Below are 20,333 nucleotides of genomic sequence, written 5' to 3' on the forward strand. Positions count from 1 at the left end.
GAGGAATTCATTTTCCAGCATGATCTGGCACCTGCCCACAGTGCCAAAACCACCAGTAACTGGTGTACTGACCATGGCATTACTGTCCTCGATTGGCCTGCAAATTCCCCTGACCTGAACCCCATAGAGAATATGTGGGGTATTGTGAAGAAGAAGCTGAAAGACACCAGACCCAACAATGCTAATGAGCTAAAGGCCGCTATTGAAGCATCCTGGGCATCCATAACACCTCAGCAATGCCACAGGCTGATTGCCTCCATGCCACGCCGCATTGATGCAGTAATCCGTGCAAAAGGATTCCCAACCAAGTAGTACTGAGTGCATTAATGGACATTTTCAAATGTTTGATTGTGTTTTGCTGTTATAAATCTTTTTTTTTTACTTGGTCTGAGGAACTATTCTAATTTTTTGAGATAGGATTTTTGAGTTTTCTTAAGCTGTATGCCATAATCAGCAATATTAAAATAATAAAAGGCTTGCAATATTTCAGTTGATTTGTAATGAATCCAGAATGTATGACATTTTTGTTTTTTTAATTGCATTACAGAAAATAAAGAACTTTATCACAATATTCTAATTTTCTGAGACAGTCCTGTATATGGCGCTGAACGAAACGATCCATTCAAGTGCTCAGACACGCATAAAGTAGCATATAAGTAAGTTACACAACGAATAGATGTTTATCAGTGAGCCCATTGGCTGAAACATCTGTCCGTCATAGTTTTAGCCAATCGTTGACGGTCTGTTTATTTTGGACGGTTGGTAATTTTCTGACGCGCTTACGCAATTCAATGTTGTGATTGTACTGAAGCAACATGTCTGCCTCCATGGTGCGTGCGACCGTCCGAGCGGTCAGCAAAAGAAAGATTCTGCCTACAAGAGCCGCACTGACACTGGTAAGTCATTAGCTTTGTTAATAAACGCACATTAAACAGTTTTCTTCATGTAATACATGTTAATACACAAAGTGTGGCGTTAACATCCTGCGCCCGTGAACGTTACGTGATCCAGCATTAGGTAAGCTAGCTAACCTTCTGTCACTTAAAAGCTCCACGCAGTAAAGTACAACCTTTACCAAGCTTTCCTGCAACATAACACATGTCAGCTTGTTGATGTTCCTATATCTGTTTTAGCTGATGTTCACACAAGGGTGGTTATACAATCACTCGGTCCTAAGAATATAACTGGCCTTGGCTGAACTAGATGCTAACCTTTGCTAAGCTAAGTTGTTGGGTAATGTACTTTGGACACCTTTGTTCAGCTACAGTTAGCCGCATATTAATATTTTGACATCTATATAAATCTTTAGGGCATTTGTGGCATCCAAGTGGGCAATATGTTATAGATGTGAGAAGATCTGATGGGTGATTTATTAAATTTCAGAGTAAACGAGTTGAGGCACAGATGCCATGGGCCACAAGGGCTTCCTCAATATTCAATATTATGTTAATCCTATGGTAAACTCATGGAGCTGGTGTCTCTTAACACTTTTAAAGTGCTGCTTAATGACCGAGAAGAAGAAAATGCTGTCTGTAGATGCTTTTTACGATGTTTAGATGTTTGTTATGTAACAGTGCTGCTGCCTATCTTGGCCAGAACTCTCTTGAAAATCTCAACGAGACCTTCCTTCTTAAATAAAGGTTAAGTAAAATAAAAACAAAAACCGCTCAATCATTGCATGTTGCCCTCATCAAACCCACATTTACTGTCACTCTTCACTGTTGTTAGCTGACGACTAAAGGAAATAATCGTTTGTGGCAGATCACACAATGTTGTTTTTAAATGTAAACGAATAGATTCAGGGTAGCAATTTGTCAGTGCACAGTGACCGTTTGTTACATTAATGTTATAATGGGCGGGATGAAACTGTTCTGGTGTTGAATATCAGCCTGGCGAGCTCTGCTGTTGGTGTTGTTGCCAGATAATGTGTGCACTGGTGGTCCGAGCTGATAAAAGATAGAGTGCCGAGGTAACTGTTAAGAAGTCCCTCAATGACACAGCAGAGCATGTGTTTATTATAGGGTCCTGTTGTTATTTTCTTTACCTGTCAGGGACTAAAGATAATTATACTCATACCACATGATATAATGGTTAATATTACACCTCATGTATACAATGAGATTTTAGGTTTTCAATACTGGCTGACAGTTTGGTCATTATACAACTGGCTGTCACACATTTGAGATTTGCTGTACATTTGCATCAGCAGCTCCACTCAGCTTTAAGGGATTCATTAGCACTGTGTGACTAATAAGATAAGATAAGATGAAACTTTATTTATCCCCTTGGAAATTCATTTGTTTATAGCAGCAACAGTGTCAGAATGAAAAACAGGATTCACACAAGGTAAAGATAACATAGTATACAAATAATAATACAGAAAGTAACTATTGAAACAAGATATCAGACTAAAAAGTTGAGCATTTGTATGAACATGTTAAATAGATTTACATAATGTCCACTCAATTGCACAAGGGGCTACAGGGGTGTGTGTTATATTGTTATAGTGTTGGTACTTGCCTGGGCAATAGAACATTCTCACAGTGGGGAGCAAAACTATTCAAAACAATCATAGAAACCTACACCTGCACCATGGACTGTATGAAGCACATTGAGCAAAAGTATGACAAACAAAAAACAGTTAGTTTTTTTTAAACAAAGCACTGCTTCCATCTGAATCCAATATTGTATTAACCTTTCATCTTCTATTCTGTTTCCTTTAGACTCCATCAGCTGTGAACAGGATCAGTCTTCTGTTGAAGAACAAGCCTGGATTTGTAAGTAACTGACCCTGAACATCATATTGTCAGACAAACAGTGCTGCCACAGGGCGCTGTGTGGTTTTAGGATTACATTTTCAATTTACAATAAATCAAAAATAATAATGTATACTTATCTTCTTTGAATAGTTGTATCGGACTGTGTTATCTTAACCTTATATATAATGGAATAATTAGGTTAATCACCTTTTTCCCTTCCTATGTGTGTTTTTTAGGCAACATATCTCTTGAAGTAGGATTTTAAAGAACTTTAGTAATATCAAGTGGCAGCAGATGATCATTAAACATCTGTTATTCCACACTGAATTTATTATTTTTGCCACATTCGCCAGTGGTCAGACAATGTCTCATGCGGTACTGTAAGCAGTGATTCATAATGGATACCTGACAATGAATGGTGATGTCGTTGTGTTTGGTTCTTCATAGATTGCTATGAAGGTCGGAGTGAGAACGCGTGGCTGTAATGGACTGACGTACACACTGGACTACACCAAGGAAAAAGACAAATCTGATGAGGAAGTACTGCAAGATGGTGAGCCTTATGTCATTGTTTTGCTATCCTTGTAATAAAATGTAAAAGTTGGGGTAAGGAAGCCTGGCAGAACAAAGATCTAATACATTAAACTCTCTTTCTTTTTTTACAATGAATTACAGCATAAATTGCTTTTTGCCACCGTAATTTTTCTATTTATACTAAAACTAGGTTTGCTAAAGATGGAAATGATCAAATTAGGGCTGTCAAAGGCAACCCTTTAATGTCTGCAAGTCGTTTTATTGCCGCTGTATTGTTTGACTCATTGGCATGGGCAGAGGAGAATGAGTTAACATGAGCTGTTGTTGCCATGGTGAAACATGATGAGGCTTTCAAGGTCTACAGTAAATCAAAAAGAGTACTAATCATAGGTACATCTTAAAATGATGTGTTCTAACGTAATAATATAAAATGTAGTTTTTGGAGGAACTTGAATATGTACAGTTGTGTGAGGGAGATGTTTTTTTTTTTTCTTTATGAAATCAAATATTAAAATGAATATACACTCATTTATTTGGTATTAAACAGGGGATTGAGACATTTGGAGTTTCACTAGAATTGTTTTTTATTTTAATCAATTGCCAGACCTATTTCCATTCTTACACATAGAGGTTTTATTTCAAATTGTGTTTTTTGAATTTTAAGGTTTGTTTTACTGATGGGAACGTGTCATACTCAGTCTATATACTAGACTTTGCTATTATGTTAATGTCTGTTTCCTTTTATCTTGTCTTAAATATCATCGTATTGTAACGTCGTATCGTATACTACATTTAGGTAAGCAGTTGTGAGTTGTGACGGCTGTAATGTGCTTCTCTTGCAGGTGTTAGGGTGTTCATAGAGAAGAAGGCTCAGCTGACCCTTCTGGGCACTGAGATGGACTATGTGGAGTCCAAGCTGTCCAGTGAATTTGTCTTCAACAATCCCAACATAAAGGGCACGTGTGGCTGTGGAGAGAGCTTCAACATATGAGCGTGGTGGAGCTCCTGTACCTCCCTGCTCCTGCACCCTGTCCTGCCCATAAAGACTGAGACACTGAATGTTGGCGAGGAAGTGGGACATGAGGACATCTGAGATGTGGACGTGCCTGCGCTCCTCTTATACCGCTCTGACTGCAGACTACTCGCATACACACACATACTTGAGGAGGCCAAGTATTGCATAATCATTTTTAGAGGAGGTTTTTAATACCATCTGTGTAGTAGTCTAAACTATCTTGACTTGTTGATTTTAGGTTCAGATACCTCTCTTTTTTCGCTTGGCTCTGAGTCTAAAAAAAACCTTATAAGACCTCAATAGCAGGACTTTTTTTAATTAAAAGTGATTTGCTACAATTTAAAACTTTCATGCTGTAAGACAGTATTCTATCACCCAGTGGCAAGTTAGCAGCAGTATGCAAAAGTGGAAAAGCTTTTTATGAGTTTGTAAAGTGTATATTTATCTCTCTGTGTAAATATAAATAATGTATCTCCCTTGAACCACGCACACAAGTAAAAAATCACGCACAAAATACATTATTCCCTCATATAGGAGTACATGAGGTTTATGTTGGTTTCTTCATTATTTGAGCAAAGCCAGGACTTTGTGTTTGTACTGTGCAATATGTCTCTGTACAAATGTGATAATAAATAGCTAAATACAGTCATGTGAAATTGTGTGACCGCTGTTTTTAAGTTTTGAATCAGATTTTTAGCTAACTCGAAAAAACCTTTGAGATCATTATATGAGATTATACTCTATTCTTTAGATTACACATTAAAAAAGGGGGTAGCATATGGACATAATGTGAACTGTGACAAATAATATAAAATAGTTTTAAAAAAGTTAGGCAAAATCACATTTCTTTAAAAAAAATCTCATAGCGTATTATATTAATGATAAATTTGTTATTTTTCATTATTCAGATGAACTGTTAATTGGGAGCTTAGCTTGTTAATGTGAAATGTAACAAGTAAAATAATCCTTATTTTAATTAGTAGTTATTTAACTTTAAATATTTATTCTGGTATTAACAATGGTAGATTCCTGCGATGGTTATGTGTTTTTGTTCCATATAATAATTCTTTGGGGAGAAAATGTGGATAAAGAATATTGTTGCTGCTGAAAATACCCTTTCATGACTTTAAAACAACTTTTCAGGTTATTTTTGTTCAATTATATGTAGGCTAGTCTTTCTAATAAAAAAATGTGGTATTATGCGCAAAAAATATTCTGCAACATTTCATTATTTTGTTTATTTGAAATTGAAGGTAACGTTCACATCCATGAAATCTAGTTTTTCCATGCCACATTTACTTCTCCAACCTGAGTTCCTTTTTTAAATCATGGCATTTACTTTTGCAAATCAAATTGAGTTTATTTATTTATTTAAAGAGAGAGTGTTGGATGAAGAGACAGGGTGACTTTTGAGTTTGTGCCAGAAAAAACTTAATCATTGGAGAAACCAGGCCAGTTGTCATGGAGATGGCTCAGTTGTTATGGTGAGAGCACAAGTGTTGGAACCAAATGGAAATGTCAACAGGGAAGTAACTAAGGACAAGCAGGTATCATGGTTTTCAAATATATATGTTAATAACCCATATTTTAGGGTGTTCATCTCACTGAAGTAACATGTGGCTGCTCTGTTCGATGTTTGAAGGTCCTTCGGGGTCATGGACAATCAAAACAAGGATGGAGATCTGCTGGACAACAGAGAGCCTAATGAGCTCAAGGTAGTTAAAAAATGAACACACAGTATTTATTGCTATATTATAATTTGGCCACATTTTCAAGTGAACTCTAAAATGTAGTTTAGAGAGATATCATCAATTAGAGTAAAGAAGGATGTGCAGATTTATTTAATATTAACTGTTATACTGTTGTGTTGGCTTAAGTTATCTAGAAAATAATATTATTAGGTTTGCTTTTTCCACTTAAGGACTGCTGAACAGGCTTTGAATGCAACTTTGACATGTGTTAAGATGGAGATGTTAGTTACAGCTGCATCCAAGTAATATTAGCATTCATGTAAAGTTTAAAGATAGAGAAGCACTCTCCATCTGATTCTTGGCATTCCAGTTATCTATTTAAATGTATCACTATAATTGGTCTCCACCAACTCCTAAGGGACACGTACAGCTCTATCTAGCAGCTAAAAGCTCCAGCATGTTCACTAACTTTGTTTTAGTGATAAGAGGTGGTTTCCAGAACCTTGTATTCAGAAACTAAACCAGCCACTTGCAGAAACTAAACCAGCTGCTTTCAGAAAACTAAACAGTTGTTTGCAGAAATTGTGCTCATAAAAAGATGAAAGTGAACCAAAAGAGTAAAGCTGCAGCCGGAGAACCAAAACAACTCAAAGACGTTCAAGATCTTGAGACTGGAAATGCACAGTCGGTCATAGTCCTATGTTGGTTTTTCACTACAACGGACCCCTTTTACTTTACATATATTTAGATTTGTTCAATTTGAGCTATGAAGTCCAATATGTTGACAAAGACAATAAGATCAAGTTTGCTTTAAAAAAAAAGAAGAAGAACACACACACAGCCACCCTCTGTGGGAACTATGATGTATGAATTACAGTAGAAAAGTCGCTGGAGGTTGATGTGCTTCAGAAGAATGTTCCTAAATATTTCATCTCTATGTCAGATTTCTGTGAAACTCCCCCTCTACCTGTGTCTGCTATTCTCTCAGATGTCAGAGTTATTAGCGGCTTTGGCTGAGAGGAGATCTCCATCTTTAGACCCCCGAAACATCAGCACCTCCCTCTCCACCCTGACCAACACAGGGGCAGGCCCTTCTAAAACCAATGGGACCTTTAGATCCAGAGCCACCCTCCCTGAAAACATCAGGCGGCTGTCGAGGCGGCAGTTTAAGAGTCGGGACTTCCTGAAAGTGAGTTTACCAATCCCTCTTCCTGAGCCCATCAGCACTGCAGTGGCCTCTTCTCAGGAGGAGCATCTGCAGCCAGGCTTACCATCCTCGACATGTGTCTTTCCTGCTCACCTGGTAGAAAAGAGGCTGCCCTCTGACTCTGGCGGCTCTATTGGAGAGCGACTTGAAGAGCGAGAGATGCATCCACACATCCTCGGGGGGCAGGTTCGGACCAGGAGGACACTGCCTGACCAGAATGCCCAATCCGGTCAATAATAATCGTAACATTCATAAATACACATAAATATTCTGAAGACAGACCATTTTCCTGGGGTTGCATAATGATATGATCATGGCAAACAAAGCTACTACAATATGGAGCAAATGCAATTCAAACAATGACCATGTTTTAGTGCATAGACCATTGAGTAGATCGTTTGTAGATCCTTCTATAACTATTTTCATGTTGATCCTGATCCAGGGCCGACCAGTGCATGGTTCTTTGAGGACTTGAGAGACCTCCAGAGGAAGCTGTTTTCAGGTGCCTCAAAGAAGTCTGGAGTCGCAAGGAACTTTGCAGCAGCTGGGAAAAAGGCTTGCGACGACTAATCCAAACCAACAGAAACGATAAACTCAAACTGGAACCAGAAGAGATAGTTTGTCTGTTGTTTTAACTTTTTTACATAGCACTTACAAAGTCAAAACATGTGTTACACATGGTTACTTCTTAAGGAGACATACGTTCAAATATTAGAAACACAGCATGTAAAAAATAATCTAAGTCTAACGCAAATCCAAACTAAAGGCACTGTCTAAATTTGGTATTTTGCAGAGATGTAAAACAGATTTCTTTTTATTTGTGGTACATTTTTTGTAACATTCAGTTAACTTTTTTTAGATTTGTTATTTTTTTACCAAAGGGAAAGAATAGGTAGGAGCAACTGTACTCATAAGCCGTGGATGGCAATGCAGCTCTCAACATATTTAACCTAAATATATATATTTGTTCATGCACAGACAGGTTCTCTAAAGTACATGTTTTATTTGTTTAAAGGCCAGAGCTATACATCGAAAAAACAACAGACTGTAAACATTGAATTTAACACTTTTTATCTCCACTTGTGTACCGCTGTGTAATTGGCACTTGCTACTCTGCAGCAAATCTCATGAAGGATGTAATGATAGCTATAAAAACGGGTTGTTGTTGTTGTTGTGGCGTCTGGCGGTCACCACAACCTCCAGCTGACTGATTCACGTTCATGTTGTTTGCAGGTAAGTACCTGTTTTTATGATTTCCCTGTTTGAACCACTATGTTTCAGTATTGATGAAATTAATTGCGAAGGTACGGGAGCCTCTAGGCTGTACCTTTAGTAGATTGACATACGCACATTTAAAGAGGAAGTGGAAGACAAAGGAATTAATTATTCAGACAGACTTTAACTGGAAAAGAGTTAAGGATAAACTGGGGCTTTTGTGACATCAATGTTGAACATTACACTATTTTACTGTTCAGCTGCAGACACATTGCAACTTCTGGATGCTCAGAGGATTCCAATCTAGCTGCAGTCACTTTACAGGGCACCGGGCCCTGGGCAATTACAGCTAATTAAGGAGGTTAGGTTTAAAAGCTACCTCAGTCGCTCTTTCTTTTGCTCTCAAAAACACTCTCAGAGCAAAATGTCCCCAGTCCCCCCCCCCCTCCCCATATATGGTGGGGGGTTACAGTGCTTTCATCTCAGACCTGCAGTGAACAGAAGAGCAGCGCATCACTGACCAATGCGGGACAAAAGCTTTGTATAGCAGAGAGAGGAGCACTGTGGAAGCAAACAGCACAGGTAAGAGAAGCAATTCAGAAAAAGCATAACATGTCTTTATAATTTGATGTCATCATTTTTTTGTTACATTTGCTTAGATTATAATAATAACATCAGCCCAGATTTGACCACATTTAAATATTGTCTGTACCACAGATCTCCACCTGGCTGTGGTTTGTGAAGATGACATTGGGAGACTGCGAGTCTGTGTGCAACGAGTCTGCAGCTCTGGAGGGCCAGGGGCCCCCGGTGCTGGTGGACTCCTGGCTGGTCCCCACTTTCTTCAGCCTCATCATGCTGGTGGGCTTGGTCGGGAACTCGCTGGTCATCCATGTGGTCACCAAGCACCAGCAGATGAAGACCGTCACCAACTTTTACATAGGTAACATTGTTTATGCGCACAGCAGCTCTTTTATTGTGTCTTTTCAGTGTCAAGTGAAAGAAATGTGGGAGAGGGATGCCCAACACGATAGATTGTGTACAAAAAGGAAATCTAAACCCAACAAAAGATAACTAAAGAGATGAGGGGACTCTTTCTGCAAGGCGGTAATGTAATGCACAAAATGTAAGGTGCCTTCTAGTTTTCTTTTAAATAAGTAAAGGTTTTATTCATAATCAGTTTTACTCACCAAAACGTTTAAGGTCCGACAAACATGTTGAGTGCATTTTCCGCCTCGTAAGATTTGCAATACTGATTTTTTTTTTTTTAGGTACTTTCAATTTAAAAGTGGTATTCTTCTGTCCTGCCTTTGTTGGCACATTGCTGGTTGTACAATACTTTCACGTTAGTACAATATTATAATGCTCCATCCGTTCATCGTTGTGACCTACTCACAGAAAAGCGTTCCACAGTCTTTCTAAAAGATCAAACCCTCCACAGGGAACCGTAAAGCTCTCAGTTTGTTTAGTTTAGTCAGTTTATAAGATTCATAGTGAAAGTGTATTATTGTATACCTTTATCAATAAAAGCAGCAAACTGCTGAACACAGGTGCGCTGGGGAACTTTTGAAAGAGTGCATTTCTACTTGACATGTCTTGAATTAAATGTCTCTGTTTGGGCTATTCTCCTCCTCTTCCAGTAAACCTAGCCACAAGTGATATCTTGTTTCTGGTGTGCTGCGTACCCTTCACTGCCACACTGTACCCACTGCCCAGCTGGATCTTTGGAGAGTTTATGTGCCGACTGGTAAACTACCTGCAGCAAGTGAGAGATATGCACAAATAAACACACAAACTCAAACAGGTCTGGAACCTCTGGAGACCATTATTTCTATTATCAAGGCATAACAACTGATTGTATCCCATGTTGACATTCTATTATGTGCAAAATAACAATTTTAGATGTTAAGTTGTATAAACTATGCGACTCAACCTAGATGCAAAACATAAAACCTACTTGAAAATCTCAGAGAAAAAGGGGAAAAGTGTTTGTGTCCTTGAAACAAATCTTCCCTGTGACCTTCATGTTTCAGGTGACTGCTCAGGCCACATGTATCACTCTGTCAGCCATGAGTGTGGACCGCTGCTACGTGACCGTTTACCCTCTGCAGTCGCTGCAACACCGCACGCCTCGCATGGCCCTCGCCATCTCCGTTTCTATCTGGATAGGTATCACTCAAACAAACACATTATGCACACAATGACAATGGGAGAGTCAGATCAGCTAACGGTGCTCTGTTTACCTTCTAATCACTCTTATTATTATTATTATTGTTATTATTTATTCAAATCAAATCAAAATCAAATCAAGTTTTATTTATATAGCACATTTTTAAACGATTTTTGGTCGAGCCAAAGTGCTGTACATATAATGAAAAAATAACCTAGTTAATACAGCAGCACAGTTTGTGCAGAATATCAGTATGAGAAAACGACACCCTCTGTCCTTAGACCCTCATATCGTACAAGGAGAAAACCCCACAGTTTATTCACTGTATTGAACTTAAGTCGAAATATTGAAGCAGCTGAGCTTGCTGCCTTTGCTGTTGTGTTGAAAATGAAAAAATCATGAAAGAAACATTTAATGCAGACTGGAGTAAACATTCTTTCTGCAATTTATTTGGGATTATTGTTCGGAATACATTTATTTTTTAATAGCCTCTCTTTCTTTTGGGTTTTTAGGCCTTGCTGTCATATCGACATTGATTGACTGACTGTAAGGTATAAGTGTATAAAAGGATATTTTAAACGTTTTTAACTTAGGTTAAATTGTTATCAACATCTTGTCAGCTTAATATCTTCTTAATGAAATAAGACATTTTAAAATAACTACAAAGTCACACATTTTCCCTTTCCTTCCTTTTTTTGAAAGCCCTTTTTAAAACAGTGCCTAACGACAGCTTCTAAGATGGTTTTGTGTAACAACAGGTTAAGCATCTAGTGGCAGTAATGAAAGTTTTTATGAACACCATGATGAGTCACACTGTCCTGTCCTCTGTCGTGCCCAGGCTCTTTGCTTCTGTCGATCCCTGTCGCTGTGTACCAGCGTTTGGAGGCAGGATACTGGTTTGGCCCTCAGACGTACTGCAGTGAGGTCTTCCCCTCTGCTAGCCTCCAGAGAGCCTTCATCATCTACAGCTTCCTGGCCGTCTACCTTCTACCCTTGCTCACCATCACCGCCTGTTACGCCTTCATGCTAAAGCGCATTGGGCAAGCCAGCGTGAATCCCATCGACAGCAGCTACCAAGTAAGAGAAAGATATAGGAATTACTTTTCTTATTTAATCCCAAAACAGAAATTGTGATACAAATAATTACAAAGCCTCTCTAACGCCAGCTCCAGGCTCATGCAGAGCGAGCAGCAGCCGTACGGGCGCGCATCTCCCGGATGGTGGTGGTGATGGTAGCTCTCTTCCTCATCTGCTGGGGCCCCATCCAGGTCTGCATCCTCCTGCAAGCTTTTGGCCTCCGCAGTTATCTTCTATACAAGGTGACACATTTGGTATTCATATTTTGGGACTTATTATATATGCACAGATAATCCAAAATGGTGCAGTCATATTTAACCCCTCATTGTGCAACCTGGATTTGAAAATGCAAACGATGAAAATAAATGTAATCCTAATCTTTGGCCACAGGGCAGAAGCAAATACATATTTTACTTGAGCGTATTGCTAAAATGCAAAATTACACTAGGATCCCAACATCCCTAAATTGAAATGCCTTATAATCTGTGTACCACTTTCTCTGCCTCTCCATTTCCTTGTTACCTCGCTCACCTCAAGCTGTCTTGTGCAAAGTCATGTTTGTGTGCCATTCTCAAATTATGATATAGTCTATTTTAATTTGGTTTAATCCTTTTTTTGTTGTCGTTCGAAACAACAGGCTGAATCAAACCTTATAGTTGTACACTTTTTCGGCCAGCTGGCCCCACTTTGGGCAGCCTTGATCTATAATGTTCGAATGTTCTTTGAAAGGTACTGAGAATCAATCTGAGTTGAGCAGTTCCTGGTAGTGACAGTGAATGACAAGACTTTAGGGACAGAAATGGATGCTTGTCTTGGTTCTAAAACGGCCACAGATTGATTGTCTTTGATCTCAGTCAGTCTCAATTCTGCATCCACAGCTGAAGATTTGGGGTCACTGCATGTCTTACTCCAACTCCTCCGTCAACCCGCTCGTTTACGCCTTCATGGGCAACAACTTCAGGAAGGCCTTCAAGCACGCCTTCCCCGCCGTATTTCTGTGGCGCACAAGGGGGCGAGTCAGGGTGGGAAACATGGACACAGAGGACAGGGGAGACATGGGTCGCCAGGCACCCAAAGGAGGAGCAGAGCTGAACTTTCTTTCATCTGTGTCCTAAAGGTTACACTGTGCCCTCATTGTTTATTTATAGTTTGTTCTGGAGATGAGAGCACCCTGGATGTACACTGGTCATCCTGACTCAATGTGGGCTTCATATAGAAAATACTAACAACAAAAGTAAGTAACAGGTTTAAACCAACACATCCAAACCATAATAACTGCCATGTAATCTCTTCGTAGGAGCAGAGCAGTCAGGAGCATATTGTGACTTTCACAAGCTGCTGAAACACGTCACACGTTTCTAGTTTCCAATTTATTTTATTGAAGGTCAACGTGTTTGTGCTCTGGCTTTATTGTCTTTACATTATTTCATGGAGATAACTGTCCTTTATGGACAGCAGCCTTGTTGAATATAATGATTTAGTAATGTATGAAGAATCTGGGATAAACACTATGCTTTGCCTGCTCAAGTTCTGCTTGGTCTTTTTTGTTTCTTTAACTTGGTTTCACTGCACCACTGGTATATTAGGTATTAGGTATATATTTGGGACCATCAGTTGAGCTTTACCTTTCTATCTGTAAGTACTTCAACAGGCTTTTAAGTATGGATATAAACTGTTTATAAAGTAAATAATAAAACAATTATATTATGAGTTGGTATGTTTTTGCATTTTTTGTTTTGTTAAATTCAGTGTTGCTGACTCTGGCAAGTTAACTGGATTGCCAAATATGAAGCTGAGATTTTCTTTGTGAGATTGTTCTGCTCCTCTGATTCTCCTTTATCTCCTTTTCTTACTAAACATGCAACCTGTGTCTTTACAGAAACACTTTGAACAACACTGATTTTGAAATGATGATTTTGTATTTACTACTTTACTTTGAATTACTTGTAAGAGAAAGGACAATGTCAGAGTTAGGATGTAATGCATTTCTTCCAGTGTTAAGTATAGGTTGGTAGCCTACAAAGGAATTATTTCAGAAATAGCTCGCTTAAGACTGTTCATTTTACACGATGGCATCCATAAACATGAACACAATTTTTTTTTAAAAGAAGAAAAACAATGCAAGGCTACATCTGCTACAGAGTTTCATTCAATCAAGTTTACATTTATTTGAATAAACACTTTCTAAGGAAAGTTGTTTGTCTGTCTGTCACGTGCGTGTCAGGCGCGCGCGCCCACATTGTTGTGGCGTTACAGGGCCTTTCTCACTTCGGTTAAATGGATTCCTTGCGTCGTTTCCCTGTGACAAGTCCCTCCCACCAGGGAAGCATGGAGGGACGCAAGGAAACCACGAGAAGGAGGGAAATTAGTTTTAAGAGCAATGGGACGTCCTTTCCTCCGGAGCGTCGTGAAGCGACGTCCGTTTGTGATGACGCTGCACAGCTGATCGTCTGACAGCAGCCAGCTCTGTCCCCGTTATTTCCACACACACCCGCCTCTGTTAGTACACATTTACTGACACAAACATTTGTATCATCTGTTAACCCAAATAAATAAAAAATAAAATAAGAACTAATTCTCAAAAAAGATAAACGCCATTCTTAAAATGTATAAACGAACAATAGTTTGATTGATATTGAGTGCACAAAATAAATAAAATAAGAGAGAAGAAAAAGAGATGTGTTATCTATCAAAACCCAGTTAGATTAACATTCATTGGATTGCACACTTTTTGTTTGTTTGGATATGTAGCAAATTAACATTTTAAATAGCACTTAATGACTGACTGAATGGAAATGATAATAAATGAAAATGTAAAACGAAAAAAGCTATCATGAAAATGTTTCCAAAAAATGAATAAAATGATATTTGACCACTTTGTTGTTCAGATATATCACATTTGTAACTAAATGATACATTAATTGACACAAAAGACGGTATAAGCTGAGGAGTGACTCCCGTGAGGTTCATGTAGTTTCTTCACTCCGCTGGAAACTGCTCTCATGTCAAGAAGCATCACATCAGTGCATGCACTGCATCGTCCAATCAGTGAGCGATACACAGTAAGGGGGCGGGGCGAGTATCTGAGGATTTCATCGGAGGATGGTCTGGTGGTTCCTCGATTATAGCTCCTCCATTATCGCTCCTCGCTCCTCCGACAAAAATAAGGCGCTACTCAAGAGGGCGCAGACAAATCAACTTCCGGTGAGACCCAGGAGCGAGGAAATGAAAATTAAGAGAAGTGAGAAAGGCCCACAGTGAAGCCAATCAGTCCAGATCGAAATCGATATTAACCAATGACAGCCGTTTACCAAACAAACATGTGACACCAGCCAATAAGATGACTGTCTGAAAATGTGGGATCCTTGTGCTGCCTTCATGAAATGCCGATTTTGGTAGTATTTCCACTACGTGCTCATGAATGAATAAAACACTACGAAGCAAACTATTACAAGCCTGGATTATCAACGGGGTAAAACTGGGTCAAAGGGTAGTTTTTTTTAAACAAAAGGCAGGTGCCATAAACAGTGTAACAGGTTTTCCTAGCTCTAACCATTCCTCCTGTCCTGTACACATCACACATTAACCCTTCATGGTTTGCATTCAATGGAAGTGAGGAGGGACAAAATACAACGTGTTGTTTTGTGTATAAGGTTATTCCACAGTTCATTTGAATAAACTATGAGGCTTCAGCAGTCTGGGTAAGACAAATCAAGTGGACGTCTTCAAAAGTTTCATTCTGCAGTTTTCACTGGCTATGTTCATTCCTCGATTACTATTGTTTACGAGGAGGACTTGGACGCAGCATTTTACACACAGCGAAATAATTGCCAAAGAGTGCAGGAGGAGAGCAGAGGGGTGTTGCCAACTTGGCGACTTTGTCGTTAAATTCGGCGGCTTTCCAAAACCTCCGGCTACCTATTTTTGTCAAAAGCGACTAACGACTAATCTAAAGACTTGTAATGCTATTATTAGGGACTTTTCTGGTGTTTGGAGATTCACGAATTGTTCAGCAGTTAACGAGCCGCGGGTGCTGCCGTGAGCTCCTCTACCCCTGCTGCCCTCCTATAGTACTCACAGACGCTAGTTGCCTCCCGCAGCAGCTCAGCTGCAGTCAGAGCAGAGAGGAGACAGCCACACCCTCCCGCATCGAGACTGTAAATGAATTGCGCATGCGCCAAGCCGTCCTGGTTTTGAGCGGGATTTAAATGTAAAATGTAAATGTTCTTCATTGTCACACTATAATAAACAACTGCCTTTGCTTTGCTTTGCTTCACAGCCTCAGTCACTTAATCACCTCGTCTATGGAGCTATTTCAGGGTCATAAGTTTTGATCATTCAAAAAAATACAATTTATTTGAAAGTCCAAGTTTTCATCCGGAACTTTGAAAAATATAATGTTGTATTGTAAAATGTGTAAAAATGTTGTAAAACGTATGACCAGTGTGAGAAAAAGTTTTTAGAGAGTATTTGTCCATGGACAAGTGAGTTTGGCAATTTACTTGTCCGAATACATTTTTCACTTGTCCAGAATTGGGACCACTGGAATCTTCTTCTTCGCCATCGTATTTTACATTTTCCCACGGTTTTTACGACCCCGCTAACATAAGTGAGCGGTAATATTTTACTGCATCACACATAGGGTTGGGTATCGTTTGGATTTTAACGATTCTGGTTCTGCTTTTCGATTCCAGTTATTTTCGGTTCTCGATTCCGGTTCTTTGAGAGGGTAAAAATAAGTCCCATGACAAACAGGGAGAAAAATATATTTATGAAAACATTAAGTCAAATCTGTATTCCTATTTACAAATCACTTAATGCTGTTTAATTTCTTATGGTTATTGAATAAAATTATATAAAAATAATCTCTGCATTGTTTAGTTAGTTCTAAGTGGTGCAGTTTGAGAATGTACAATTGGCCCAGTCTCCTCTGATGTTACACTGCAACCTGCCTGTGAGACAGAGTCCAACCAACCACACAGTCTGTGTGTCCAACACATGTCCTGCAACACACATGCTGAAACCTTACTGTGAGACTTCCGGTTCCTTGGTTATGGCTAGAAAGGATCCGTCTAATGTAAATATGACGTCACGTTCTCGTTCTAACTCTCGTTGTAATCGGAGCGGCTCGGCTGTAATCGGAAAGGGTCGGGGTGGGCGGGACGCGGGAAGATCGCGGGAACATCGAGAAGAGACGTCGTTCTAACTCTTGTTGTAATCAGAGCAGTGGTAACCACTCAAAGTCCTCAAGAGATAGGAAACGACAGCAGTGTGGGACCTTATTGCGGGAAATTACTGAGCACACATACCACCTACAGGATGAGACGTTCATGTGTACAGTGATATCAAGACTAAATGATCTTTTGGAGGACGTAAAGCAACACACCCCACATGACAGTAGTCTTCCTCTCACCTTCACGCCCCCCCAAACACAAAAGGCAGAAGAGGACCATAACACCTCTCAGTACCAGCCATCGTAGACACCCTTTTTCAGGCCGGGTGGGTCATAAAGCTGAGGTCATGAGATCCAACTACAGAGTGGACAGCTTGAACAAGATTTGAAAAGCTAAGTCCCCAGTCTAATGCGGGAGGAGCAGGCAGGGGTACGAAGAGGAGGATAGATGCTTTAGGTAAGAACAAAGTATATTTACTTTTGCCATCTCCTCTATATTCACAAAACACAGCCAATCATCCATTCCAATCCTATGTGACATGGCACAGTTCATTTCACTCCAATAGAACCTGATATAAAAGAGACCATTAGTCTTCTCATTGTGCTTATTGCTGTGGATAGGTGTTAACTATTGTTGTTGTATTGTATCATATCAAAAGTTGTTTTCATCCAAGGCACCACCGCCAGGTGAATGTTGGAAGCTTGGAGATGAATGGAGCTGTAAAGAGGTGGTAAGTAAAACAACCTTTTGAATCCATTGAATGTGATTGATGTAGTTATAAAAAGTATATCATAAGCTGTCATTACAGTCTAAATATCTAACAGCAAAAGGAGGAGAGGAGATGAGGAGAACAGAGGAGAGGAGACAGCAAAAGGAGGAGAGTATGAGGAGAGGAGAACAGGAGAGGAGAGGATACAGCAAAACGAGGATAGTCTGAGGAGAAGATGAGGAGAGGAGAACAGAGGAAACAGGGAAAGCAGAGTAAAGAGCAGAGTTGAAAGAGAAGTTGAAAGCAGAGCAAACAGTAGCAGGAGAAGTAGAGCAAATGTCAAATTAACTTTGAAAAGTATCAGCAAGAAGATCAGAGTTGCATAATGTTATTTTGTTTTATTCGTTACTGTTATATTAATGTTGTATGTTCATTTTTGTACATAGGATAATAAAGATGATCTTAACCTTGAACTCGATTCATGACCTCATTTCATTATTAAAACCTTAATATCAAATTACAGACTGGATTCAAATTAGGATCTCCAAATGTGTTGATGTAATGTTTGTGATAAACTGAAGGATAAAGTGTTCCTTTATGTGTTGAGAAAATTCCCCTCCCTCTTAAGCCAAGTAAGGTGTTTAAAAAGCCTCTTGGATCAGCTGGAAAATACATCATCACAAAGCTGAAAACAGCTGTTTCACTTTACTTTTGAAAGATATGACGAGACAAAGCTACACATATATGATGATATTATAGAATATGGTGCATTGCTGCAGATTAAACTACCCAACGGGATATAAAAGAGGTAAACACATCTACAGCAGTAACATGCAACATACATTTTATTGCACCAGGAGCTATCTTGGGACTTTTACTGCAACAACGTTGACTTGCCTGTGAATACAAAATAAACCATAGTGTTGCTGATCTACAGTGTTGTCATTCTTCTTTCAACAGCAAGACCGCTAACAAGTATTTACATATTTAATATAGTTTAGTTTCTCGCCATCCCAAACGTAAACATTCAGCCACGTGACTGCGCTTCCGAGCCGCTCCGATTACAACCGAGCCGCTCCGATTACAACGAGAGTTAGAACGAGAACGTGACGTCATATTTACATTAGACGGATCCTTTCTAGCCATAACCAGACAGCGCTCTGCATCGTGCCATCCTCTCCCATGTAGATCTGTACAAATAAAGTAAGTACCATGTTTGTTAACATGCTATAATAGATTGAATGAGCAATACAAGGATGGTCCAGATCTGAGGGTGGGAGGGTTTATTTTCCCATAGTTTTGTCCTCTTGTCTGATTGTTGTTATTGTTTGTTTTTTCTGAATTTTTTGTAATTTGTGTTGTATTGGTTGTGATTGTACATTGTATTTTTTTTAAATGTGTATTACATTTTTGAAAAACATTTGATCAACAAAAAAGGATTTGGTCAGGATCTAGACTCAGTGTGTAGTTTATGAATTAATCAATGCTCTCTACATTAGGAAAACACATACCAGTGTACCAGAGGGAGTCACACACAGCTGTGCCTAGATAACCAAACAAATTGACAAGATAACCAAAATCCTTGAATCTACACACAGCAAATAAACTCAAATGACACAACGAGATGTAAAAGGACACATACAGTATAGTCGATATAAAACTGTCCGCTTCAATCTGAAGAGCAACTAAAACAAAACACGGGAGTGTACCTTGTTCTTGTGAACACTAATGTTATCCACAGCATACACACCCGTATACAGTACACCCGTTCTAGGTTCTGATTGGCTCTCTAGGTTGGCATTCTAGCTTCTGACTGGCTGTCCAGGTTGTCAATCACAGCCGTGGGCATATTATACTAGTCGACTCGTAACATCGCTAAACTTTTTTTCTTGACGGTTTTCTCAGTCAACTAATGCTATTGATAACAGTAACATAAATTAACACAGCCCTGCACACTGCAGTCATTATATGCCGGGTCTGTGGTTCATCATCTTCTTTTTCATTCTCCTCCTTATTGACTGACATTAACGTTAAACATTGCACTTGTGTTACTCACCGAAACCTTGTAAAGCCGGTTCTGCATGCTGGCTCTTACAGAACCGACTAACTCCCCTTTCGTGTATGTACAGCTCTCAACGTGCCCAGACTTATAGTGATTTTCACCTCGATTTATACTTTTATTCTCATTCTGAAAGAATGAGGTGAAATGTGCAAACGTGACGGCCATCTTTGTGTTGGTGACGCGTATTGTGCGGGACCAGAGACATGTAGTTCACTGAGCGGCTTAACACAAAAAAATGTGTTACTTCACAGTTTTACGACACATTTTATTTTTTTTTACTTGCAAAATCTTCTTTTAAATTGACAAACATCATATGTGTAGTTCGTGGCACAATTCAAACGGGATCAAAAGATACGTGTTCTCTCTTCATTGAATTCAATGTATAATTTTCCGCTTCCGGGGTCCCATGGAGGCTCCCGGAAGGGGAGGGACTTCGCCTCTCAATCCCCACAGGAACAATTTGGGGTGAAATGTCTTGCCCAGGGACACAACGACAACGACTTGTGACCCCCTGATCCGAACACCAACACACAACCCACTGCACCACACGCCTCCATCTGGTACAGAGTTTCATTCACTCATGGAAGTTTACATTTATTTGAATAAACCGTTTCTAAGGAAAGTTGTTTGTCTGTCTGTCACGTGCGTGTCAGGCCCGCGCCCACATTGTTGTGGCGTAACAGTGGAGCCAATCAGTCCAGATCTCAATCGATATTAACC

General features: G+C 39.5%; 3 protein-coding genes and 1 long non-coding RNA gene across 5 annotated transcripts; 3 read left to right on the forward strand and 1 right to left on the reverse strand.

Annotated features, from left to right (window-relative positions):
* The first annotated feature begins 745 nt into the window (after positions 1-745).
* On the forward strand, positions 746-4,953 carry isca1 (iron-sulfur cluster assembly 1). Its single transcript, XM_079686467.1, has 4 exons — positions 746-896; positions 2,724-2,777; positions 3,207-3,312; positions 4,136-4,953. The coding sequence occupies exons 1-4, from the start codon at positions 816-818 to the stop codon at positions 4,282-4,284; spliced, it is 390 nt and encodes a 129-aa protein (XP_079542593.1). The 5' UTR covers positions 746-815; the 3' UTR covers positions 4,285-4,953.
* An 845-nt stretch (positions 4,954-5,798) lies between these two features.
* On the forward strand, positions 5,799-7,776 carry LOC307044552 (uncharacterized protein; the record flags this gene model as incomplete). Its single annotated transcript, XM_079689863.1, has 4 exons — positions 5,799-5,855; positions 5,951-6,023; positions 6,988-7,435; positions 7,649-7,776. The coding sequence occupies exons 2-4, from the start codon at positions 5,964-5,966 to the stop codon at positions 7,774-7,776; spliced, it is 636 nt and encodes a 211-aa protein (XP_079545989.1). The 5' UTR covers positions 5,799-5,855; positions 5,951-5,963.
* Positions 7,777-8,382: 606 nt separating this feature from the next.
* On the forward strand, positions 8,383-13,378 carry kiss1rb (KISS1 receptor b). Of its 2 annotated transcripts, XM_079687414.1 has the most exons (8): positions 8,383-8,439; positions 8,908-9,003; positions 9,139-9,364; positions 10,062-10,186; positions 10,455-10,590; positions 11,430-11,668; positions 11,758-11,910; positions 12,547-13,378. In XM_079687414.1, the coding sequence occupies exons 3-8, from the start codon at positions 9,166-9,168 to the stop codon at positions 12,781-12,783; spliced, it is 1,089 nt and encodes a 362-aa protein (XP_079543540.1). In that variant the 5' UTR covers positions 8,383-8,439; positions 8,908-9,003; positions 9,139-9,165; the 3' UTR covers positions 12,784-13,378. The 2 variants fall into 2 exon arrangements, with proteins under 2 accessions (XP_079543540.1, XP_079543541.1); XM_079687415.1 differs by lacking the exon at positions 8,383-8,439 and having other exon boundaries at positions 8,857-9,003; positions 10,062-10,168.
* A 5,000-nt stretch (positions 13,379-18,378) lies between these two features.
* Positions 18,379-20,002, reverse strand: LOC307042393. Its single transcript, XR_013809101.1, has 2 exons — positions 19,608-20,002; positions 18,379-18,741 (listed from the first exon to the last, which is right to left on the reverse strand). It is a non-coding gene; the product is annotated as an uncharacterized lncRNA (long non-coding RNA).
* Between the last annotated feature and the right edge of the window lie 331 nt (positions 20,003-20,333).

The sequence above is a fragment of the Notothenia rossii genome, assembly GCF_949606895.1.
Source record: "Notothenia rossii genome assembly, chromosome: 6".
Taxonomy (NCBI): domain Eukaryota; kingdom Metazoa; phylum Chordata; class Actinopteri; order Perciformes; family Nototheniidae; genus Notothenia; species Notothenia rossii.